The sequence below is a fragment of the Melospiza georgiana genome, chromosome 6, assembly GCF_028018845.1.
Source record: "Melospiza georgiana isolate bMelGeo1 chromosome 6, bMelGeo1.pri, whole genome shotgun sequence".
NCBI classification, from domain to species: domain Eukaryota; kingdom Metazoa; phylum Chordata; class Aves; order Passeriformes; family Passerellidae; genus Melospiza; species Melospiza georgiana.
The window spans coordinates 23845583-23871810 of record NC_080435.1 but is presented as its reverse complement, the minus strand read 5'-3'; the positions used below and the strand labels follow the sequence as shown (position 1 = coordinate 23871810).

At 44.8% G+C, this 26228-nt stretch overlaps 1 protein-coding gene across 2 annotated transcripts; it reads right to left on the bottom strand.

Moving 5' to 3' along the window:
• Window positions 1-13817: 13817 nt before the first annotated feature.
• FGF3 (fibroblast growth factor 3) lies at window positions 13818-24597 on the bottom strand. Of its 2 annotated transcripts, XR_009114589.1 has the most exons (4): window positions 24348-24597; window positions 22471-22574; window positions 18186-18702; window positions 13818-14053 (listed from the first exon to the last, which is right to left on the bottom strand). XR_009114589.1 is itself a non-coding variant. In XM_058026577.1 (3 exons), exons 1-3 carry the CDS (start codon window positions 24595-24597, stop codon window positions 18370-18372), a joined length of 687 nt encoding a protein of 228 aa, XP_057882560.1. In that variant the 3' UTR covers window positions 17909-18369. The 2 variants fall into 2 exon arrangements, 1 of the variants encoding a protein (XP_057882560.1); XM_058026577.1 differs by lacking the exon at window positions 13818-14053 and having other exon boundaries at window positions 17909-18702.
• Between the last annotated feature and the right edge of the window lie 1631 nt (window positions 24598-26228).

Sequence of the window (26228 nt, the reverse complement as noted above, 5' to 3'; positions counted from 1 at the left end):
TTTGAAGATTGTCTTGAGGAAAAAAAAAAAAGTCTTTAATGAGGCAGTCAACAGCAGAATGAAGGTTTTGGTATTTTTAATAATTTCCAGGACCAACCTGTGATTCCCTCCATTGATTGGAACTCAGCCAAGTGTCCCTCCTAAATGTGTGTGTCCTACAAATGTGTGTGTCCTGCAACAGCATGGCCATCTAGAACCTCTGAGCTGCCACATCCCAGCAGCTTTTCCCTGACATTCTCCCTTTGCTACCACACACCTGAAATAACAGGTAAATTACTGCATGAAAAGGTGCCCCTGAGCTCATTTCCATGTAACTTCCTGGGATAATGGAATAAAGCAAATGAAGCTGTGGCTGCACAAAGTCTGATTCTACCAGAGACACTGCTTTTCCTTCACAGCACACCCACCAAGGACGAATATTTTGACACAAAACTCCACGTGGGTTATTCTCAATATTGGCAGGGATGGAGGGTGCACATGAGAGCTCCTGGAACCAGGAGAGCAGGATGGGAAGAACACACAACCAAGGGAAAACTCCCTGCCCGCGGAATTCAGACAGTGCTGTGCAGTCACTGCTGTGCTATTTGCCACGTGCTATATCCAGTCACAAAATATTTCACTCGGTGACATGGCCAGAAAAAGCCCTGTGAACCCCAAAGTCTTGGAGTCTTATAATAACCCCTGGAGCACACCCTCCTCCACAAAAGGAGCCCAGCAGTGCTCCCAGTGACCTGCCAGGGACACACTGCATGCAGTTTGTTCTGTATTTAAAGAGTCAGGCAGCAGCCACAGGGGCTGCTTTCAGTGCCTTCATGGCCATCTAGCACTGCTCTGCAACAGGGAAACAAACATTTTTGCTCCCCTAATGAGATTCATAATGCTGGAATTAGGTGTTACAAAACTATCCGGAGTTTTCAGAGTATCCATTTATTCCAGTGGTTGAAAGCTGAATTCAGATACCACTATTAGGTAAACAAAGGATTCTGTCCTTAAAAAAATACATATACTTTCAAAATTATTCTGTCTTCTTTCCTTCTCCTCCTTCTTTCCACTTTTTAATTTGCAAGTTTATGTTCCTGAGAGCTGCTGGACCAGCACAGTAGGAGGCTACTTGTCACTTGAAGTTCAAATGCAGGATTTCAGAAAAAGGGAAAATATTGGAGTCTATATGAGCATTTTTTGGATTGGAAGAGAAAGTATCATCATAATGGGACAATAGTTCTTACTGTAAAATGTCATTTCTGTTGCCTACAATACCATACATATTATCACTATCATCTTCATTGTTATTTTTATGGGCGGGAGGGAAAATCATTCTAAGACTTCAGTCAAAATCAAACCACAAACAGGATGGAAAAAATCAGCTGCTGGCTGATTTGTAGAAGGAGGGCAGCTGAGACAGGTCAAGACATCACACCAGGACCTCTGGGAACTGGAGCTCTGTCAAACCAGAGCCAGCCTGGGAGAGATCAGAGCAATCCTCAAGGTCCTGTCAGTGGAGGAGCCCAGGGAAGGTGGGTGTTTGTTGGTGTGGGCTCCACCTGGGGCTAAGAGGGTGGATGGAAATCCTGGCTCAGAACCCTTTTTTGGGGGGTGAGGGACTGTAAAAATCCCACTGCCTGAGGACTGGAAGGTGTTGGAGTGAGCAGAGCTCTCCTGTTTGTTTGCCTGAAGTCCTCACTGAACTGCTGCCAAAATAATTCAATAAAATGTTAGTTTTGGTGGCAGTGACAGTTTTCACTGTGAGTACTGAAGAGGCAAGAAGTGTCATCCTTAACACCAGCATGGGGATGTGTTACACCTACAGTCAGTTTGCATCTTTTCCTTTCCCCCCTGAAACTTCTCCGCTCTTTCTCCCAATGCTGGGGCCACTGCTGGAAAATTAGGAAGATGAAGGAGAGAGGGGAGAAGAGCTGTGCTGTCAAGTGTTGTTATACAATATATTTTGAGAGAGCTTAGAAAGTTTCTCTCCACCCATCTCTATCATCACAGTAGTTTACCTGAACTGCAGCAGGCAAATTGAGGAGTGTATATCCAAAAAACTACCCCCAAACTCCCTCCTGTAGCAGCTTTGTAGGTGCAATCATAATTCAGAGCCATGGGAACAAACCTCACACACGCTGTTGGGGATTATTATTTAACAGCAGCAAAATCCCACTATTTTTTTACCAAGCCTGAGGAATGGTTTGCAACCCATTCTCAATTTTCAACTCAACATGGACACAGGCTGCAGGATCAATTCCTAAATACAAGGGATGATGGCTAAAGTTCTTAAATACAGGGGAAAGTGGCTTCAGGAACTCTTTTCTTCCCTCTTGGGAATACTCCTGCATCACCAACACTGTACTTTGTCATTTATGACAGAGTTGCCTATTACTTGAGGTTATGTATTACTAGAATTTGAACAATACTGTTCAATTAATGCTACATAATTTGAACATTACTCTATTTGAACAATAACAATAAGTTACATATTTCTAAAACTTCTGTGATGATCAGGGATAAGGGAATGACATTTCCATCACCTGCAGAGGAAAAAATGCAGGACACCTTTTCTCATGGACTAACTGTACACTGCCGAAGGAGCTGCAGCACCTCAACAAAAAGGTCACAAAGAAATGTGCCAGACACATTTAAAGAGCAATTTGGAATCACCAAATCCCAGCCAAATATATCTCGCTGTTGTTACAGCATAAATATAATGACTGCTATTATTAGTAGCAGCAATAGTCACTATTAAGGTTATTATTAGCCATAATTTTTACTGTGGTACCAGTGAGGAATTCCCTGTGGAGAGCAGGGTGCCACTGCAGCACGCCCTGTGTCCCTGTTACCATGACAGTTCTGCTCTGTTTGCTGGTGTGTTTTGGCTGGAGAGCCAGCTGCTGACTCGCTGTGCTCCAAGTTGCTGAGCAATAAATCCCACACCAAATTCAGGACCAGATTTCTGCTCCAAGCCTCAATCCTGTGATTTGCCATGGAGGCTGCTCCGAAATTCCAAGTCCACCAGGTCTCTCTGCAAAAACTCCACTCCCACCAAAACTGGTGGCTCCCAAGTCAAGCTTTTGAAAATACATGTTGCAGGGAAGCACAGGAGGTGCTGCTGGTGAGATTGACCCTAGTGAGGGTTATTTGTGGGAAATGGGGAAGATGAGAATTATTTCTTTGCAGTACAGGCAAATAGAAGAACATTATACCAAGAGGGAGATATTTAGTTAAGCAGGATGAGACCAACTTTGTGAAATGCTACATGAACACAGGTGAGATTTCCCTGGCAGATTGTGTCAAGAGATCCATGAACTGTTGTCCTGGCTCTCAGCTTGATATTGAATGTACTAATTTTGTTAATCCTTCCAAGATTTGACTTTTCTGTCTTCTAGCAACACGCGAAAATGGTCACTGCACATGGAGAATGAATTTCATTGTGGGTTCACTCGCAGGTTTTGTTCCCCCTTCCATAGGCTTCTGGGCAGGGGGGTATGTGTCATCCACTGAGCCAAAAGTGCAGCGGAGGTGTGTGGGGTGCCTTCAGCTGCTCACAGACACCACAGAGGGAAGTTCAGCAGCCCCGGGACCGTGGGGTGACAGAGCTCTCCTGTCCCCAGAGCTGCAATCCGTTAGCATCCACGGTGGTGTGTGCACTAATGGTTCCAAACCATTACCTACAGGGTTGAAATCGTTATCACAAAAGCACCAGAGGTTGTGATTTGCATCTCCCCAAGTATGGATGGGTCCAGTGACTTCTCCATCTGTCATCACAAGTAATCTCTCTGTGTAATCTTCCCGGTACCTCTGTGCCACCAACATCCCCACTATAGGTGTTGTGTTTTCTAATGGTCCACTTAGCACATTCAGAGCTCTTCCCAGCATTGTTTGATTATGTCTTTTAGGGCTAAGATCTGATCAGTGTTTGCACACCCTCTTCTGAAGCTGAGCTGACTTTTCCTTAAGCCTGCCATTCAGCTGGGCCCGCTTTCTTGTTCACAGGCACTCAAGCAGAGGGATTCACAAACACAGCAAACAGCCTAATGCCTCTTGAGTTTTATACTCCTTCCTGCCGCCTCTTTTTCTTTCTCCTTGGCTCGTTGTGAGCCCAGCTGAATGCCAGGGACGAGTCCTTCTGCAGTTTCAGAGAGCCCTGGGGATACATGGCAGTGTCCCATGGGTGACACCTTTGCTGCCAGCACAGCCAGGAGGGTGCAGGGCCGTGTGCCACGCCAAGGGCTGCATCCAGGGAGCCACAGGGATCTGCAAAGCCACTCCATGGATTTTGGTCTCAATTCATGGCACCTATGTCTGTTGGCTTTTCCTTTCCAAAATTTCCCATCGTGTTTTGGCAATGCTCTTTCCGATGGATTTACACTCTCATTTCTCACTTCTCACCTAAATTCCTGCCTTTTTCTGTCTCCCTTGTCCATCAAATCAGATTTGGAGGGATGAACCATCCTGACAGGTTTGTGACCATTTGTGTGGGTTTGTGACCCACTGTGTGTGTCCCTCACCTGCCAAAATGCAGAGATCTCTCTCTCAAAGGACCTATTTAGAAATACAGACGAGTTAAAAGTACAACTGGAATCTGGGATTAAGTCCTAATGTAACATACTCAGCCTTTATTCAGGCTAATCACAAAACTGATCTGTCTCTTCACACTAAACTTTTTATGTTGATGGACTTCTGTCAGATGTTATCTGATTAAATATTCATACAGATGTACCATGATACAGGCAGGCAAAATGGTACATTTATGTAAAGGATGCTGAGCATTCAGAATTACCTGTTGTGATCAGGTGAAAACAGCAAACAAAACTACTACCAAAAAAAACCCCCAAAAAACCAAAAACAAACAAAAAAAAGATACAAGCAAAACAATTCCTAACATTTCTGGTTGTTGAAACACTGCAGACATGGTGAGAGGCATCACAAAATCCTGCAGTGTAAGACACTGCTCTGAACAGCTCAGAAGCTTGCTTGGTGCTGATGTACAACAGCCATTTCACACATTTTTAACAAAACAGTACTGCTCAGGGCAAAAGTAAACCCATTACAAATAAATAAATCCAGAAGATATTTATGCCAATCAAAAATAGTCATGTTGATGTTCACATCATGGCATTTTAATGCTTGAACCTGTATTTTGTAAAAACAAAGAAAAAAAATTAAAATACATTTCACTAATAAACTATTTATATAATGTGGAGTAAAAATATCTCTGGACCACGAGGAAAGGTTTGTGATGTTTTATTTCAGCTAGAAATCAGTGCAACAATTAAAGCTCTCAGCTCAGGTTCCAGGGAGGCATCTTTCTTCCACTGCATTTTTCTCTGTCCTTCCTATGCCAACTCTTATAAAACAAGATACCACAGGATTTAATTCTAAAAATCTAATATTACTGCCTTGTGGTGTACTGAATACTACAGATTCCTTCTTGATAATACTGTCTCATGGGATTCCTGCATGGTAACAGAATCTCCTGGGATTCCTGTCTGGTAACCATATCTCGCTGGATTTTGGTAGTATTTCTCCCATTGGATAACCCCAGTCCTACCAAATAAGCAGTCATAAACCTCACACTCTCTTTATTTTACATTACATTGTTTTGCTAATATCAGATCCTGGGGTTTTTTCGCCACTTTTTTTTACCAAATTGGAATCAGGACTCTAAGAGAAATGAATATGATGGAATATTTGGTTTGTTGGACCAGAACAATGTTGAGATATTCCTTTAAAGGAGCAATAATTGGAATGCTTCATGGCTTCATTGCACTTAGTCTTTAGCTATACGTGGACTAGAAAACTTTCTGTTCTGAAAGTGAGCTATGGTGAGAGTTCTTCCTCTCCTCTGAGAGAAACCACAGCTGAACACTTTCAGAAGGAATGCACTGAGAAAGGTAAAAACCTTGAGAAAGGTTTTCACTTGAACCATGGAGCAGCAACCCAGCCTCTCTGTCCACCTGGTTGTTCACAGCAAGTTGACTGGGATAAAAATCATTGCAGCAAGTCCACCACCACGCAGAATTTTGTTCCTACAGTCCTGCCTGGTGTTGCCAGAAGCTTTTCCAGCTTCTCACAGGATACAGGGCCACCCTGGGAAGTCAAACTGGGAGATTCTGTCGGGAGGATTGCCCATCTCACAGGGTTCAAACCTGTTCCATCACCCTGCAGCACTGAAAGTGGTTCAGGAGAGATCTGCTCTGCGCTGCTTCACCCTGTGAGATTTCCAGCCTCAAAAGTTTTGTCTTCAGCTTTTTGGTTTAGTTCTTATCTCTAATGGCCCACTTTTGAGAAGATGTGGCCTGGGGTATCACCACCAGGGAGGGATTGCTGCTGAGGTGGAACCCAGCCTTGGTCACGGGAGGGCGATTCCAGAACATTTTCCTATTGCCTCCCGGAGTATTCAGTCCCAAAATTGTGGGTCAGATAAAACACTGTTGGGCCCTGCAAAGAATTACTCAGTAGGATCTGTGTCGCTGAGCTCTTGGGTGTGCCAACAGGCATCTGGGCAGGTTTTGACCTGGTGGCTTTAGCAGAGCTCTGCCACTCTGGCTCAGTGAGAGATGCTTACCAAGGCTTGAAGCCCCGTGAAGGTGCCTGAAGAACTCAGATGTCAGAGATGAAGGAAGGTAAACAGGCAACACCTATCAAAGTGCTGTGTGTCCTGCCACATGTTCAGACAAAAAAGTGGACATATGCCATTTTTCCTTTTCACAGCTGTCTTTCTGTCCAAATATAACCCTCACAACTCCAGAACTTGCAGCCATTCCAAGCCCTTTTTTGAATCCAGACCAGGCATCAACACCAGTTTTTCTCTGGTCCTGCCCAAGCTGTTGAATCTCATCACACTTGGAGGTACAAGGAACTGTGATAACAATCCCTGGCAACCTGATGTTATTTTTGAGAGGATCAATGAGGTTCATGAAGTGATTCCTGAAGGTGAAAAAAGAAAACATGCCACACTTGATCACACTTGATACCAGATCTGCCAGGACACCTTTATCCCTGAACCCTGGCATTTCCATGATGGTTATCATACCATACCACTGGAATTAGCGGGCAGGTGAGCGAGTGGAGGTCCTGGCTGGCACTTTGGCAGCCCCTGCAGTGCCTGGGAAGGCTGTTCTGGCTGTTGCTGTAGGCTGGGATAACCAGGAATGGTGTCAGATCAGGGGCTGCATCTCTCCTCTGCTGCCTTTTAAGTATCAACTCTCTGCTTGGACAATGATCCGAGAGAACTGCGCCGGAGCTTGGGACAACAAAAACCTTTGACCAGGGGGCTTTTGATGGTCTCTTAAGGGGCCATTCATGACTCTGTGGTGAGTCACCACCCCAAAAATACTGCTGGGGCTATTCATTCAGCGGGGCAAGCTGGAAACAATCTGGGGAACTCTCATCTTCAGGTCAGTGGGGGCTGGCAGCTCGGCCGGGGAGCGAGGGGCGAGACGAGAAAGAGCACGGCTCCCAAATTGCTCTCGTGCATGCTGTGCCTGGGCACTGGCCCTGCAGCAAGGGAAGGGTGTATTCCATGCCCAGAAAGCAGAGTTGGGGGTCCCTGCTTTGCTGGGATGAGTGTTTTTCTGCTTGGACCCCTGGACGAGCTGCAACAAGGAACGATGGGGCTGGGGAAGGTTTCTGTGAAACTGGGATGGAAAGGAGCTTGGGGGAGACACATGAAAATTCCTGCCATCCCACACTGCTGGAAGGGTCAGGGAGAGACTTAATGTTTATCCTGTTTATAGCCCACAGGACCTTCTTAGGGCCTGAAGCCCTCCTGCTATAAAAATAGGGGAGAATCCATAAAATCAGCAGCAGCATCTCACTTATATAGCACAGCTCCCTTCTTACGAGATAGGCAAGGAGCTAAATGCCTTAATTAGAAGTCCACTGAGTTATTTTTTGTGAGTTGCAGCCAATGACACAGAACATGGACTCCTGGTGGAATACCAAGGCAGTAAATCAATGGAGGCTCTTTGCTACCGTTCATGAAATGCTCCAGCTGTGCTCCTAAGGATTATAATGTCAACAGAACCCTTGATTTGAATCACAGCCTTGCCTTCACTCAGGGGCTGTGTATGAGTCTTGAAAAGCAGACAGAGTTTCATTGCTCAGGGAAAGAAAAAAAAAAAGAAAAGAAAAGAAACAGAGAATTGCAGAGCTGAAAATAAAATGGTGATGTAGGGGAGGAACACTGCTTTGTCTCTGCAAAGGAGACACATGGTGACTTTCAGTAAAAACCTTTAGAAACTTAAAGTTCTTTCTTCATGTTTGGTTAGGGTAAATTTCACAGCTGAAATTTAATTTTTCCAAATACATTTAGACAGTGCTTAGGCACCTGATTGAGTGCTCAGCTTCAGCAAAGCCATTACAGCAATGCCAGCTGACTTCAGCCAAAGATCTGGTCCTTACTCAGAGTATGAAATACATCAGGAATCCCAGGAAACAAAAATGGACCATTTCAGACAGTGGTAAGTTTGTCTGGAGGGCAAATATGTTTGAATACCACTCGTGGCTATGTTTCTGCTTTAGGGCATGATCAAATCATAGAATCAGAACCATAAAATACCCTGAGTCAGTGGAGACTGCGCTGTATTCCATCAGGCTGAATTCTCAAAAGCTGTGTAAAAGGTGCAGTTTTGCCTTAGCAAAACACTTGAAGATTCCCAGGAATCTTTTGACATTCAGCAGGTGTTCTCCAGCAATGATTGTAATAAATCTTTAACAACCCACGTGTAACCGGGCGACAAAAAAAAGCTGAAGGATTTTCTAAATGATGACCTTGAAGTTGTTGACGAGGTCACAGTGGCAGTGTCATGCTGCAGTTTGCACATGTTCTTTCTTTCTTATTCCTACAGGAATCAGCTGCTGCCAAAGTATACATGATACAAAGTAGAATCTTGATTATCCAAAGCTCAGTCATAGTCTCTGTTGCCTATAATACAGTTCTATCCCTGGCATTTATTGCTTACACTGAAAAGTATCTCAGTTATTCAAAACCCTGGTGACTCAGATTCAGTGGCTGAACCCATTAAATCAATTTGCAATTAATTCACTTGGCTCAAAACCATTTCCCCTCTCACAAGTGTACTGAAGCTATGCAAAGATTTGCACAAAAATCACTCAGAAAGGGAGAGACCTACCTTTGCTTTAGTTGGAAGCAAAAAGGAGAAAGAAATCTCACATAGCCCCAGTAATCCTGGAACTGTTGTCAGGTTTGTACCTTTTCAGGAGCAAGAAAACCTCGTCTCTGAAATGCAGAATTATTTGAAAATGTTGCCTTGTGCTACCACTAAGATTGAAGAGCAGCTAAAATGCAGTGGGGTTGTAGAGCTGAGCCAATTCCTGAAACGCAATCCTGGTTTTACTGCACTGTCATGGTGTGCAGCCTTTGTTCTTGCCTTGCCATTTGGTTTATTCTGGTTTATTTTAGCTCCTCACCAGCCCATGTGGAGCCTGTGCCAGCTCCTGCTCCCTCCAGCACCTGCAGGACTGCCCTGGGGCTCCTGCCCATGATGGCTCCAGGAGCCTCATCCCATCATTTCCTGGGATAACGTGAACTTCCCTTCCTGTGGTGCCTCCAAGTGCAAGCACACAGGTGCACCCAAAGCTGAAAACTTGGGTTTGCATCCACTAAACACATCCCTGTTTTGCTACTGCCCTCTGGCCAAATAGAAACTACGAGTTTGTTTCATAAATCAGTGAAATTGAAGGGTCACACTGACAAGGGGATGATGGCATTGGTGTGAGAAGATGCATTTTGTTTGTCTCAGATAAAATGCTTTAGTTCTGTAAGTGTGTGCAAAATAAAAACCCACTGGGCTTCACCTGGCAGGGTTCTCCAGGACAGATTCTCTTTTTTCTTCCCCACCTGTCCCTGCTTCTTTTCCTCTTTCTCCTCCATCAGCCCTATGGAGGAAACAGCCCCTCAAGAGCAGCTCAAGGTGTAAGAGTATTTTTCTTCTCTCTCTTTTTATTTTTACCTGTCCACATCTCCTTTCCTATTCTGTTTTACCAATGTTACATGGAAAAGAGGCACAAAGTGTCTTTCAGTCTTCCCATAGCTTTTTTACCAAATGCTTCACTAGTTTCTAAAATAAAGAATAATTATTCCTTTGTTTAACCAACATGTTCTTTACATGGAACATAACCTAGATTGTCTCCAAGATTTATCAAGAAAGCAAACTCTTGTCTAAGGGCTTGTTAGACATCTGTGACTCACTTCTGAAGAGCTTTGTTTTACCACCAAAGACAAAAGATAATCTCAGTTTTCATGGCTACTTTTGAACACAATTCCAGTAAAGCACTTGAAATACAGCTTCATTCTTCATTCTGGGGAAAGAAAGAGTTAATCTGACCCGGAGGGCTTTCTCTCCATGTGCACTACTGAAAATGGGTAACAGATACTTGGAGCAGACAGGCTATGGGACACAAATAAACTCAGTTTCTGCTGCTGTAGTTTTAGACCCATGTTGCCATGAAAAACTGTCCAAGGATTTAAGAATAATTTTCAGTTGGTTTCACGGTCTGAGCAACACATGCCTGTGAGCCTCCAGTGTCTGCAGTGCAAACCAGGCACGCAGGGTCACACCACAGCTATGCTGTGCCCAGTGTCACCTCTCCTCTAGGGACACTGTCTCAGGGGACTTCTTTCAGACTGGATCACTTCTGGCTCCCTAAAGTAACATTTGTGTGGCTTTTCCTCATAGAAACACAAAGGGAAGGTGGAGCCGTGACCTGCTGTCAATTCTTTCTCAATGAAGCATCCAAAGGCACTGAATTCTGGTCACACTTGGTGAATGAGCCCATTTCTCCCTCCAAAATTCATGCAAGGGGTAATTTCTAGAGATAAGAACTGATTTAAGACAAACTATTGTCTGGTTATCACATATGATGCTTTATGGGACAGAGCAATCAAACCTACATGAAGTACTTCTAACAGAAGGTTATTTCCAAATATTAAAAGAAAAAAAGGGTATTTCTAAATGAAACAGACATTCATCTCAAAGTGTGAGACCTTGTGACACTATCAGACCTAGTTTTCTTTCTTTTAAGACGAAAATTTGCAAACCAAGCAGCCGATGCCAGAGATATTTCCAAGCTGGTGGAACTGCACATCCCAGAGGGGGCTGGATCCTCCAGGAGCTCTGCAGCCACCCTCACTGTCCTGTGTTCCTTACACTTGCATTAGCAGCAGGATGTCTCTAAATTCTCCTCGGTGTTCTTCAAATCCACATATTTCAGCAATAAAGACACCCCAGCATTCAGGATTGATGCCATGAAGAAAAAGAAATATTTTCTTTAACCGTAAAGTGAAGCCCTTGAACAAAACCCCTGATTGTTTTGTGGCAAAAAGGGGATCTTCCCTGGATTTTTAGAAAGGCTTCCCTCCTGCTATGCAGTGGTGGCATCTGAACAATTGCAGGACTAAAACGGGACAGTTCTCTTCAAGCATCTAAATTTGGAGGTGGCCCCAGAATGCTCACAAAGGAGGGCAGTTCCCATCAACTGCTCTGTAATTATAGATCTGCTTGTTCACCTTCCCAAATCCTTCAAACCTTCTGAAAGGAAACAGGAGACATTTGAACTTGCAAACTTCAAAGGACTGTTTAAGATAGCTTTAAAAAGAAATAAAGACCAATCTGTTCAATGCATTTTTCTTGCTCTCTGAAAATCCAAGGAGGAAGAGAGCGAATCTTTAATAGAAGAGGAGGCAGATATGTGGACTAAAGGGCTGCTACCTTATCCAGGCTCCTCAGTTTTGTTGTATCACTTAGTTCCCACAGGAGAACAAGTTTCCAAAATTTCCCTAGGGTTTCATGCATGTTCTCACTCTCTTTTTCTCTCTGCTTTGCTAATTCATGCTGCTGAAATAATCTTTTCCAACATCTTCCTTATGGGCAGTGCTCTTTGCTGAGCACATCCAAAAGAGCAAGGCACCTTTTGCTTATAAAAAAATATTTTGGCCTAAAATTGGAGAAAAATAAGTCAAATTCAAGTCAAATTTTTACACCTAGATATTTTTGTGTCTGTTTTTATTCATGAAGTATTTTGGGGTCAAAATTTTTCGTATTTTAGGAGCTGGTCACTTCTTTTTGCTGTTATCTTAATAAAATGGGCCACAATAAAAAAGGGACATCTGCAGCTGGCAATGTTTTCTCCCTTGGGTCTGTTTGTGTTTAATGGTTGTGTCCACATCATGGAAAAGGGTGAGAACTTCCATTTCCCATCCCAGGTGCCTTCTCAGGCTATGTACCAGGGTCAAATCCTTTCCTGACCCAGAGATGGGGCGATTGAGAGGTGTTTTAAAAACTTCTGTTTTCAGTCTTATGTGAAGGCTGAGACAATACAGATGTTACAATTCAACTTATCTTCAAGTTTCTATACAAATACATACTAAATAAGCCTTCTATCAAACTTTGAAAATTTTCTACAGATTCATTTCTCACTTACCACAAAGTGAAAAACATGAGAAACAACCACAGAGGGGGAGACCTCCCTCACATTGCTCGTCTTGCAGCTAAATTTTCATGGGGACAAACCAAGGAGTTCACTGCTTGGAAAACCCCCCCTGGCAGCAGCGAGGAATCCATGATAATTTTTTAAAATGCCATTAATGGAACAGAGGAAAACCAAGAATTCTTCAATCCCTGAAGATCTGTACAGAGGAGAGCAGAAGCAGCTGAGGGGTGATTGAAGACATTTCACATCCTCTTGTTCAGCTCCAGAAAATGCAGGAATATCTGCCAGGATCTGGCTCATGGGTAGATGCCCTTTGCAGTCTCCTGGTATGGCAGGTTGGCATCCTTCCCCTCTGCCTCACCTCTCCACAGAGAACCATGGAATAATTTGGGCTGGAAAGGCCTTTTGCTGGTGTATTTTCCTGTTAAAAGATATTTCTTTTGTGGCCAGTAGAAAGATGCTATATTTATTACTGAGAAAAATATTTTGCATTCCAAGAAGGAGAAGAAGAAAAGCTGTCAGTGAGGTCCCTCTGTGCACAGATTATTTTGATAAGACAGATCTCAGCAGTTCCTATCAAAATCTTTTTTGGCAGAGTAACAAGCTGATATCCTTTCTATCCTTAGAAAACAATTCTGCACATCAATAATGCATAAACAGCTGTCCTAACTGAATGCCTCCCTTTACAAGGCCTTCAGCATATCACTGGTAATTATTAATATTGAAATGAATATTGAAGCATTTCAATTCCAGGAATGCAAAGTTATGTGGAATCTCATTTGCTTTGAGTCCAAAGGTGTAAATGCCTTTGCTGTATCAATGTGGCAATCGGTGATTTTGTTACAACTAACCTTAGAAAGGTTTGGCTTAATTTGTCTGTATTCATTTTTGGGGAGGTACATTGCAAACTTCTCTCTTTTAGTGCCCTTCCTCAGCTTTTGAGGCAGAAAAGGGATTCCTGATTTTTAATGTTATACATTTTTTTCCAGAGGAAAATTCCATGTTTCTGTGAGATACACGGGCATCCAAATATGAAGAATCTTGTGCTTTGCATCAGGCACAAATGAGCACTAAGATTCAAAGTTTTCATTGTTGTTGTTAACAGCTTTATTTTCTGGGGTTATTGTTTAGGTCTGAAGGAGATTTTGGATGTCAGTGCCCACTGGTGGCAGGGTGCTCCGGGGAAAGGTTTTCAATGCAACTCAAAAGATGTTATTTAAAGGCATTTTTCTGGGATATCTCATATATTGCCCTGCCTTGCTGCAATTTTAATATATTTACTTTTCTGCTCCTCTGAGTTCATATTTACAGATGAGGCTGCGAATCAAAGTTATGATGGTGAACATCAACTATTGTAACAGCTTTGTCGTAGAGATTTTTCTCATCCTGAGCCGCACTGGACGGGAGAAAACCTTCTGAAAGCTGGGGGTGTAACCACATCCTTGCTTCAGACAATTACAGGACACACTTAAGCCTTGTCCACTGAATAGCTGAACTAACACCAGCCCCATTCCACCACCAGCCCCATGAGCAAGCATCCAAAGGGAGGACACGTGTGGCCAAAGGGATTTCTTTGCCTTTTGTTTTCCAGAGGGTTGTACATCTGTGGAAGAAAAGCAGAGAAGAAAGTGGAAATGTCAGGAAGCAAAGCAGGAAATCCAAGAGCTCACAAAAGGACTCGGAACAGAGAGGATTTTGGGGCTGGTTAGTAAAGAGTATGAACAAAACTTCCCTTCTAGCATTATTTTCATGCTTGTGGTGACTGAGAAAAACAGATTTTGTACATTCATTGGAATTAAATAAAATTACCTTGAGAAATGTTGAGGGAATAACTGTGAAGCAGTTTCCAAATAAAAATGGATTTCACTGCTGCTGTTGCTGAGGGAAACAGGAAACAGGAGTAGGGCTTGTAGAAGCCAATATCAGACCTCTATAAAGTGGTGAAGCAAAGAGCCAGAAATATCACAGAATTACCAGAATATAATCTCAGGATGACAAATTATTGATGGTCAAAGAGAAGAGAAATCCATGCTTAGAAAGTGGAGAAAAAAAGGTGTGAGTAAATTGGGTAACAATTCCTGCCTTTTGGCTTAGTTCTTTGGCATGGGGGAGCTGTTCATGTTTCAAGCACAGCTCTTGCTTTTTACCAAGAGACAGCCACAAAAGTCCCAACATAAACACCAAAGGCCAGGATATTTTACATGAGGTTGGTGAACAGAGCTATGATGGGCTAAAAATTTTTTTAGAACTAAAAATCTGCTCCAGATATAAATCAAGAAGTCACACACCAGGGTGTGTGTCTTCTGTCTGGAAGCAAGTAAATGAAAATTTTGCCAAAATCTCTCAATTCACTGTCCTTTACTTCATGAAAAGATAATGACTTTCAAGCCCTGTTTGAGTAATGTGTCAGTGAGTGGAAAAGTAAAATTAAATAAATAAATTTCATAATTTTTACAATTTCTGCAGAAAAATGTTTTTTAAAAGTACAAAACTCTGAGGAAATGGTTCTACAAGTGCTAGAAATAGCACAAATGGAAAGATTTTTTGCCATGGGGAGGAGGTGAAGGGGATGAAGAAGAGGAACCTTGTATAGTGTGGGAAAGAGATGGTGCAGAAGAGCAACCTGAAAAGACAATTTTTGGAAGTACATACACCAGCTGCTCCATTCTTGTTCATACCTTCCAATTGGGCAGCTCTACTGAATGGGGAGGAAGTGAATTCAAGGGAGAGAACAGAAAGTTAGTACAGCAGATGGTTGGAGAGGGCTGGAGAACTGCTGATCCCAAACTGAGCAGCCTTGGTGAATGGAGAGAAATCAGAGGGGCTGGGAGAGGGAGCTGGACTCCAAACCAATAATCAGTTTGAATTAAGGACAGCTGATCACTGAATCACAGACAGGTTGGTGGGTGGGAGCCCTGGAGGGTCCAAGGATCCAAGCAGGGTCATCCAGAGCAGAAAGGGATAAATGAAATTGTGGTGAGCATCCTCTCCTGGCACCAGGGTGAGAACAGCAATAGCTCTGTGCTCTGAAGTTTGTGAAGTTTGCAGAAACTCTGGAGCCTCCAAAGGGGTAAAATTTGCATCTTCCTCAAAAAACACAAAAGAAAAAAAATCCTGTACAATGGAAAGGTGTGGATTCACTCAAGGAACTTTTAAGAGAGGAGATACTTCTTGATGTTTTAATCCTAAGGAGAAAATAGCTCAAATATACTTCCTCCTCTAAGGTATCCACTGTGGTTCTGGTCAAAATGAATGAAATGGGATATAAAATACTACTGGGATCGTTGTCATGAATAGGATTTCAGGCTGTCAGTGTCTGGGAACTGTGGAATTCAAGGTTGCTAAAAGAATATTAAGCAATGAATGTCTGTAATGAAAAGCATTTCAACAAGAACATTAATGTTTCTTAAAAGATAGAAAAAAAAAAAAAAAGAAGCCAAATCCCATAGCCATCTCCTTTGAATTGCTGCAATGAGACTGAGCAAAGAAAAATCCTAAGAATGTGGATGAAATTGTTTTAGGTTGATGTGAAAATCATCACTTACCTACAGTAGTTAGAATGACATTGTGTCCAATGAGTTAATTATTTTTTCTTTCGTCTCTCTTCTCCTTTCTTTTACAGTGATAGCATTTTAGGCTTTGCTGGGACAAAAACTAACACCGAAATAAGAATTTAATTCATGTGTTAAGCTTAACTTTGTTGTGATTTCCTATGGGAAAATTGTTAAAACAGTATTCCCACAAGCATGAAATACAGCTCTAAACAAAGGCAGGAGTAGGAAGGTGTTTTGTAATTAGTGATATTCCTGTATCACACACTGCAGATCCTTTATGGTAGGGAGCTGGGCCATCTGGAAAAGAGAGGCAGGAGAAAAGAACAAGGGGAAAAATGGTAACAGCAGAGGTGCTGCAAAGCAAGGGATACAGCTGGCACAAAAAACCCCTTGCCCTTGAGAAAAGCTGGGAGCGAAGAGCAAAGGTTTGATAGGAAATGGATTTGGAGCAGGGGTGAAGATGCATCTTCGTGTCACGGGAAACATGAGTTTGGTCATTTTCTTCAGACCATCAGGTCTATCAAAAACATCTGAAGCAGACAGTAGTCATTAACTTTACATTAACAGCAATTTTAGGGGAGAGAAAGCTGAGAATGGATTGTGCTTTTGCTACAAGTTGAGGTCAAGTAAATCTGAGAGTGATCAAATAAATATTTTTCGTTATTTATTTAGAAATTACACCTGAGGGAAACAGTGTCTCTCAGCCTTCAGCTGTATGTGATCTTTTCTTGCTGACCCTTTCCTTCCCTTGCATTTTGCTCCTGGAGCTGGAGAGCTGGGAGGGCTCCTCCATCCCCCTTTCCTGCCCAGTCATCTCCCACCTCCAGTGGGAAGTGCAACTGGACAGGGAGTGAATTGGACAGGGAGCTGGGAGAACCAAGAGTGTCCCCAAAACAGCCCTGATGCCCAGGAGGCAAAACTTAATTTTCTTCCCTTTCAGAAGGCACCTTGCATCCTGCAGCAGTTTGGGCCCTGTGTGGTTGGCAGGACAGTGAACAAAGAGAAAACCTGAATTTTTCTGCTTCCTCTTCAGTCTCTCTGTTTCGTCTTTGCACAGTGGCTCCTGACACGAGGCTGCCTGGTTAACTCCATGAAGATCCCATCACTACTTTTTGTTATTTTGCAAAAACTATTTTTTGTTATTTTGGAAAATTTGGGAGCCATGGGTCATGGTTTTCCCTGCTCTTCTTTAAACCTAGGTCTATTCTGTGTGCACCGTTATTTAATGTACATCATTGAAAGGGCCTTTTACATTATTTTAGTATAAAAAAGAACGGAGATCAAGGAACTTTGACTTTCTTATGGAAACATACTTTCCTCCTTTTCTTAGAATTTTACAGAAAAGATAGGAGGGTGGAAGGAATGGAACACATTATTTGGTATAAAAACACCTTTCTGGTTTTACCTTTATGGAGGTGTAAGCAGTGCTAAACCCAGGCTTGGTCACCTCATTCTGTGAACTCATCTTACTTCTCTCTCTCACAGATTTCATCTCCTTCTGAAAGGAAGATTTTTCCCTACCTAGTTTTAAATGAGCACATTTAAATGGGTCTATTCAAAAGCAGCCCACAAGAACTCTTTTTTCAGTATGACCAGGAATGGGATTCAAATCCGTCTGTTTCTCTGTAATGTCAGATTTAACTTACAGATCTTTTGTTAAATTCAGATGGAGCATTTATTTCATTGCAATCTTTCCTTTTTCCAGCTCTCAACTATTAGGGCCTAACTCAGGGAAATGAAGAGCACAAGGCCAAACGTAATCTGGTAATGTGCAGGTCTGTTGAAGTGTTTGAAGTAGCTGACAGTCCTACTTTTCTTGGACAGTCTTGGAAGAAGTATAATTGATAATGGGTGGTCATAAAATAAAAATAAATATATGTAAATTAAAAGAAACAAACCACCAGTTTTCTAACTCCTGTATTATGTAAAAATAAGAATGTAGCCTCTCAAGGCCAGAAGAGCCATGAAAGCACTGTATCTTCTCTCTGGACATGAATTTGGTGTTAAATATCCATATGGTCTGGGAGGGCAACACCGAGATTATAGCCTATGGCAGGTTAGAATGAAAATACTTTTGAAATTAATATTGAATTTTTTTTTTTTTTTAAGAAAAGAAAACATGAATGTCATTGCAAAATTATTACACCCAGCTGATTTACCTTTCACTGTGCCTCAGCTTACCTCCCATCTCCTTCCCCACAGGTAACAAACCTACAACAGCTACAAGCAAGGGATGTGGGGTTTGGTTCTATCACAGAGTGTATAAAACCTGTCAGTGTTCATGCCCCTGGTACAATCACAGCTGTGAGTCCTTTGGTAGTTCTCCGAAGGCTCTCAGTCCCCGCCAGCCCCACCAGGAGCTCCATCAGTGCCCTCTCCTCCTGCGCTGGTTCCTGCTGGGCGCCCTCAGGAGACTCTCCCGGAATTTGGCGCTGCCGTGGAACAGCCGGACCATCTCGTGGTCTTTGTTGTCCAGCACCCTGGGCAGAAAGAGAGAGGATTTCTGTGTCCTGCGGGTCTTGAAGCCCCGGCGGGGTCGCCCCTTGCCGTTGATGGAGAGGTACCAGAGTCTCTCTGCGCTGGCTCTGCGCCGGCTGCCCGCCCGGCCGGGCACGCTCCGGTACAGCCGCGAGGCGTACGTGTTGTAGCCCAGCTCGTGGATGCGCTCCACGAACTCACACTCGGCGTTGTAGCTCTCCTGGGGAGGAAACATGGGGGAAAATATAAATATAGGGGATGTTTGCACCCCCGACAAAAGGGGAGAATGATGAGCAGGACTCCATCTTATAGGAAGGCTAAATAATTACTTTATTATATCATTATTATATTCTATCATATATCATTATATATTGTATTATATATAAATATCTAATATTAAAAAGTATATATATTCTATATTCAATAGAGTATATTCTATATACTATATACTATATAAACTATATACTATGTTATATATTATTATATATTATATATTTATTAATCAATTACTTTATTATACTATTGTTGTACATTATGATATATTATATTATATTATATTATATTATATTATATTATATTATATTATATTATATTATATTATATTATATTATATTATATGTCGTATGTTGTATATCATATATCGTATATCATATCATATTATATTATATATTATTATAATATTATATTATTATTCTATACTGTATTACATTACATCTAAACTGAATCTGCCAAGCACTCCACTGCACAGAATCTTGTGACTGCCCTCCAACAATCCTGACACACATACACACACTTGGCCCTGACAGGCCAAGGAAACAAAACCCCATCACTCTGGATAAACAATCTCCAAGTTGCACTCTACTTTGGCACAAACACAGGCAGAGCAAATGAGATTAAGAATTGTTTTTCCTTTCTCTAAGGCTCAGAGAATGTGACACCCAGAAATATTCTTGGGAAGAATTGTGCCTTGCTTTTCTCTGTGAAGAGAAATGTGGCGACAAAAAAATCTTAAGCCAGACTCTCCTCAGTTTTAGGACAAGGACAGCAACACACTTGGTAAGAAAACCCCAGAAGGCAGGAGGGAAGCACTGAGCCTGAGCAAGGTGATCTCTGTCAGCAGTGTGAGCACTCTGTGCACCAAAGACCATCGGGAGCAGCCCCAAACCAAACTGAAAACAAAAAGGTGGTATGTGGATAGGGATGAATAGCTCTACTGATTGTTCAGCTGTAAGTTTTTATGTGCTTATGAATTTAATGCAGCTGTGAAACTGGACAGATTATTTAATTGCTGCCTATCAACCTCTGCCATCTATTGAAAAGCTAAAATCCTACAGTGTAATGTAAAGTGTGTCTCTTCAATTTGTGTATTAGTCATTAGATACACTTGGAGTCTGTTCCATCCAGTTCAGGCTGGATATTTGAGCAGTAAAACATACCTTTATGGACCTTCTTGAAATTTATGAAATTGAAAGCACACTCTGCCTACCAGTGTGCTCCTCCAAAATGCCAGGCTGCTCCTTCATCACAAACTGTAAGGCACAATATGCACCCATCCCACTTGCTCACATTTCACATGATCTGCCCAAAATTGCCCCTTTTCACCTGCTCCTTGACTGAGAGAGCTCTCTGCAAAAGCCTGGCATGAGGAACTCCTTCCCCCTCCCTGGGAGCAGAACCTGCACAAAGGAGCTCCCACACTGCCCATCCTTCCTTAACTCCAAACCCATCCTTGCTCCACCTGTGGGACTGAGATTTCAGCATCTAAAATGCGTGAAGCACAGAGGCAGAAAGGAACCAGCCCAGTGGGGTTTTATTTTTCCTTGTCTGGAGGGCGTGGAAAGGGCACAGATAGCCTGAGAAGCCCTAGACCCCATGAGCAGCTCGTCTTTAGTGCTGCTCACTCCCCAGAAACACTGATGGGGGTTGAACAAGGTTTTAAAGGACTCCACATGTCCTGGATTCCCAGCTGTGCAGCGGAAGCGCCCTCCCTTGCGAGGACAGGGTTCTCAGATGTTGTGGGGCTGGAGCCCACACAGCCACCAGATGTAGGTGGGTTTGTCCTGCTGCCTGCCTCCCTTCTGCCTGGGGAGGGTTTATCACACAGGATAAATTCTGCAGACTCTGTTAAACCCATCTTGTTGACATGGGAAAATCGGTGATGTGAGGGGTAATGGAGTTATTCCAATTCCATTTCATAAAATGCTCCCTGGATAATTATCCCTGAATTAGTCAGGTTTTTTAAACAGGGGCCTTGCACAGGGTCTTGGGCTAGTGATAGCAGTGAAGTCAGGCAAGCAAAGACAAGAAGTTTCTCCTGAGCTGAGCCCTCATCCCTTCCTGCTCCTGTGAAAAAAAAGCTGGAATGGAGCATCATTCCCTGAAACACAAGCCTGAATCAAATCTCTCAAACTTGAGCTGGAAGGGGACAAATTATCTTTTCAAGTTACACAGAAACCTCCCATGGCTGATGTTCTTTGGCACATGACAGGTGAACAAACCAGAGAATGAACAATCAGGAGATGGCCTGATGCTCCTACCACCAGAAAGAGAAATCCAGGAAAAAAGGAGTCTCAGAGCTGTCCTGCTCCTGGCTTTTCTGCACTTTAGGAGAGGAGCTTTTTGCTCAGAATTTGTTTAGTCTTATTTTAATTCAGTGTAAATAATCTGAAGGGAAAAACCCTATTTTGAAGAAGAAAGAGAGAAAGATGAGAAAGAACTTGAAAAAATCATCCTTCCAAATAATTTTTTTGCAGCAGATGCTGGCTCTGAACTGATGGAGGAGGTTCATTGAAAAATATACCCATTTCAATCAGAATATTAACTTCTGCTTAATATTCTGCCTTTGGCAAGCAGAGCTACCATGCCCTCATTCCTCTTCAGCTGCATTTTCCTTTGCCAAAATCATTTGCGGTGTGGTTCTCCACAGTAGCAAAGAACACTCATCTTTACACACAGCCCCCTTAATCAGAGAGCATCACATGAGGCACATTAAAGAAACTGGGAGGTAAACAGTGCCAGAGCATTGCTGAAAAGCTGGGGCTAAAGGTGTCAACCTGGGGAGGGACAGAGTTGATTGTGTCACCTAGGCTGGGTCCTCATGGGGAAAGATCACATCCCTCAATGGTGTGTCCTGCTGCCCAAATCAACAGAATTACATCTAATGACTTCTAGGAGGGAGCAAATTTCACCTCAGCCATATTTCCCCTGTTCAAACCTGCTTCCATGCCCCAGGATTCATGGGGAAACTGCACAGTTTGGGCTGTCCTACCCAAAGAGAGATCACAAGATTGCTGGGATGTAATCAAAGACAGTGGAAGAAATTCAAGCAGGGAGATAAAGTGTGCGGCACACACTGACAAAACATGCCCTGGTATGTCCCTGAGTGTGAAGAAGTCTAAGCTGAAGTATTTTATTCACTCAGGGGAGATACTGTCTGGGTTGAGGAGGCAAGGCTCCCACTTATATCAGCACACCCCAGATTTTATCTCACAGATTAAGGAAAAAAAATTAGGTTAAAGGAGTAAAATAAGGTGTTTATTTTCACATTTATCTTCTAGCACCTTCTCCTGTTTGCTTTCCTTGCATAGCCCTGCCTTTTAGTGGTGCAAATTCTTCCACTGCCCAGCCATAAGCTCTGTGCAAGGAAACTCCCATCAGGAGGCTGCTTTCCTGCAGCACCAATGCTCAGTTACTTGTGGACTCTCTTTACCTGGCGTGTCTCTGCAGGCATCCAAGATCCATATAAAACATGGACCATTCTGACATTCCACATACCTGCGGCTGTCCAGGCAGTAAGAAGGTAAGAACACAGCTTTTTCCCCACTTTTAAGAATACACTCACTGGTTGCCTGTAAGAATTCCAGGCAAAAAATTCTTGTAGCTTTACTCTTCTCCAGAAATGTGGATTTATAAGAAATCAGTGCTCCCCACTAGACCCGTTCCCCCCACAGGAAATGGCAGGCACGTGCCAGGCCTCAGTAAAACTTACTGATGCATAAAGTCTGCCCCTCTTGTTCATGGCCAGGTATCTGCCAGAGAACAGGCCCTTGATGGCAACGATTCCAACATCCACAGCAGTTATCTCCAGAATACCTTGAAACAGAATTAAGAGATGAGTTGTTGCTCAGGTGTAATTTTTTGAGATGCATTTGCATGGCTGCTTACTTGAGGAGTGTGATCTCACAGCCACCACTTGCTCACACAAGAATCAGGGCAATCACATGAATGAAATTATTATTATTTGAAAGAAATTATTATTATTTGAAACAACACAAAGCAAGGATGATGTGGGAATTATTCAAGACAAGGTGGACAAGAAACCCCAAGATGTCTGATTGAGATTGAACTCTTTCAAAAATGAAAAAGATCCGACACTGAACTAGAGGTTCACTTAATCCTATATGTGCATAAAAAACTTTACATCCCTTTTAATGCTTAGGAACACAAGAGCTCTTGACTTATTGGAGCCAGTCACAAAGCTGCCCATTTCAGGACAAAGCCCTTGCTGAGGTCTCCAGAGGGTGAGCCTGAGCAAGGCTGCCATGAACATAATCATGAAAGGCACTTGAGATTTAGGAAGGCAGCGCTGCCCTCCAGACAAGGGCTGTATGACAGTCTGAGACAAATTAAAAGGGAGCACATTTTCAGGCCATCCAACACAGGATCCTGCAACAGCAGAAGTGGTGCAACACCTGCCCAAATGTTCGGCCAAAGGTGCCAGGACACCCATGGAGGCACAGATGACCCAGAGGATGCTGTTTTATGTGCATGGCTCTCCATCAGGCTTGCTCAGACCCTGCTTTCAGCTCTCCAGCCACATCCTGATGGCTCTGTGCTTTCTATGAGTGCTTGAGAGCGAGAGGCGACGCTGGCACCCAAACCCCTGCTGCCTTTGGGAAAGCCTGAAGACAGAGCTGGGTTCCAAGTCCCGTGTGCAGAGCTGGATTGCTGGGAGCTCTGGGAGAGCTGGGCTGGGTTGGGCACAGCTGGTTTGAATCAGGCACCGGTTGACTGCTGAAGGATGCCTCCTCCGGGCCGTGACAGCGAGGGGGGACTTCTCTCGGAAATAGTGGTTTTCCTTTATCGACTTCAGACGCATCCCTGAGGTCTCCCTATCTCTGTGCGCCATCACCGGGCGGGATTTGCGCATCCTGGGGCGGCAGGGGCTCCCCCGGTGCTGAGCCCCGCTCTCCTCCCTCCTGCCGCCCTCGCACAAACCTCCTCGCTCCCGACAGATCCGCTTTCATGCTAATTACCGCCGCTGCCCGGCACATGTCACGGGGACAGATGTGATTTAGCCCCCGCGGGAGCCACGCTGGGACGGGACGGGGACCCGCGGGCAGCTCCAGAGGGCTCCGGGATGGGCCCGGGAGATGCCGGGCAGGGGACAGGGAGCCCCAGTGACAGCTCGGCAGGGCTGCGCAGGGCAGGGGCGCAGTCCCCGTCGGGGAAATTGGGGCTTCGGGGGTCTCCTCCTGCACCGCGGGCATCGCCGCCCTGGGCCGGCCGTCGGGCCCCCGCACCCTGCAGGGCATTCCCGCCCGGTTCGAGGGCCGGGGGTGCTGCCAGCCCCGGGACAGGGGAGCCGCGCGTCTGAAAGAGCCACCGGGGCGGCCCCTGGGATGCCGAGGAAAAGGGAGAGGAGGGGAGGGGGACACAGATGGGAGATGCCCAGGTGCCCGCCGAGGAGGCAATTGTAATTTTGTACAATTAATCCCGGGCAGTGCGGGGCAGGAGCAGCTTCGCCACCGCCCCGTCGGTGCCGTCCAGCGGCCGGGGCAGCGCCGCTGATGCGGGCGAGGGATCCCCATTCCCCAAAGCCAGCCAGGGGGCAGCGGTGCCGGGCCAGGCGAGCGCGGTACTCACTGAAGGCGCTGTTCTTGTCCAGGGTGCCGTTGATCCTGCCGCTGGGGTGGATCTGCAGGTGGTACCTGGTGGCACAGTAGAGCTTCCTGCGGCGGGGCGCTCCCCCGAGGTGCTCGTAGACGCCGCCGCGTCCCCCCGCATCCCTGCGCGGCCGGGGCGCGGCTCCGGAGCTCTCGGGCACGGCCGCGGCCCGGCCCGGGCAGCGCGGCTCCTGCAGCAGGGCCAGGAACAGGATCCAGGTTATAACCATCGTGGCATGGTGGCCGCGGCGCCGGGTCTGCCGGGGAGAGCGAGGCTCGCAGCGAGAGGCACCAGGGCTCCCATTAAAGGCGTCTTGCCAGCAGCGCTCCGGAGATGCCGAGCGCACGCTGCTGCGAGCCGCGCAGCATCGGCGGGGCTTTATCAGCCTCGATCCGGGCCCTTTTATCTGTCTCAGATTTACTTAAATCAATAGACATCGGCAAAGGGCACCGAAGAGTCCCAGCTGTTTGTGTTACACGCAGCTGCCGTGATCAGCCTTCTCCTTGGATTCCCAGATAGACAGACGGCATGCGTGAGACAGAGAGGCAAGGAGGGAGAGAGAGAGGGAGGGAGGGAGGGAGAGAAGGAGGGTGCCGCTGAATTTCGGCAGGAGACTGCGGGGAAAATAGTTGATCGACGGAGCATAGAAATAAAAGGAGCTTCCTGCAACAATAGCCTGATCTACGACCAATTGATACGGAGCAGAGAGGAGGCAAAAGGTATCAGTCTCGTGTGAACTCCCAGAGTGCAGCGTGGATAAAATTACACAGCATCTCCGTCTCTCCCTCTCTCTCTCACACCGCACACCCCCGCACGGGGGCCGCCCGCCCCGCGGAGCCTCCGCCGAGCCGAGCATGGGGATGGTCGGGGATGATGATGATGCTCCATCCTCGGGAGGAGGCTTTGGGGAGTGTTAAAGGCAGAGGAGTGAGGAGGGGGTGCGGGTCCCGGCTCGCCGGGAGGCGCTGGGGGCAGAGAACCCCCCGGGCTCGCAGTCGGGATTCGCTGTGCGGGTGCGGGTGCCCTGCTCTGCCCCCGGTGAGCAGCACAGACAGCCATTCCCAAATCATTCAGCTCGCTCTTAGGGACTGTTAGGCGTTGTTTAGATAGAGCTTTCACGATTTAATCATTCCCAAATTAACTTAGGCAAAGGAAGGCGAGTGTTCTGATGTACATCCCCGAGCGCATTCGCAAGAAGTCGTGGCTAATCCTTTTCCTTGACTCCTGGAAAGTCTCATTAGCTGGCGCGGAGCTGCCCTCGCTACCCTGTCGCTTCACACCACTGCCTACGCTTTCCAAAGAGGATGGAGCTACCTATAAATAAATATAAAAGAAGGCAAAAGGTTCAACAGCTCCGTGAATTACGCTGTCCCTGCGTGCTCCTCAAAGGCAGCTCGTTAATTAGATTTGCATCTGAAACAGGCAGTAGGAGTTTTGGGGAAGTGTTTGAGAGATAATTAGTATTAATGTGCTCGAAGGGCACACAAATGCACCTTTGAAGTGAGTCACGTCACAATTCGAGCGTTTGACCTTGATCAATGTAATTTTTTATTTTCCCGGAACTGGCGAACATGAAGAGGTCTATAAATTTTTTTAAATACCTTCCTATGTAGAGCAGGGGGATTTTCTTACACGTTAAAGACTTCTTTTAAAAGGGAAGCTTTTACTAGCAGGAAAATAAGGGAAGGGGTACGACCTTTTCCTAAAAGGAATGGTAGGAGGACGAAACCGTCTCGAAAGCTACTCCCTGTTTTAAGCTGTGCTTAATATTTAGTAGTTCTTCAAGGCTAAAAGGATTTTCATTATACAGTCGTCTGGAATAAAAGGAAACACACAAAAAAACCCCCAAGCACCCTCTCC

Bases quoted from the DNA above. Each gene is read 5' to 3' on its own strand.
- FGF3 (XM_058026577.1), bottom strand. From the start codon at position 24,597: ATGGTTATAACCTGGATCCTGTTCCTGGCCCTGCTGCAGGAGCCGCGC. The intron at 22,575-24,347 runs GTGAGTACCGCG...TTCTGTTTCAAG, and splicing joins GGACAAGAACAGCGCCTTCA to GTATTCTGGAGATAACTGCT. The intron at 18,703-22,470 runs GTAAGTTTTACT...TTTCCTCCCCAG, and splicing joins GGGGCAGACTTTATGCATCA to GAGAGCTACAACGCCGAGTG.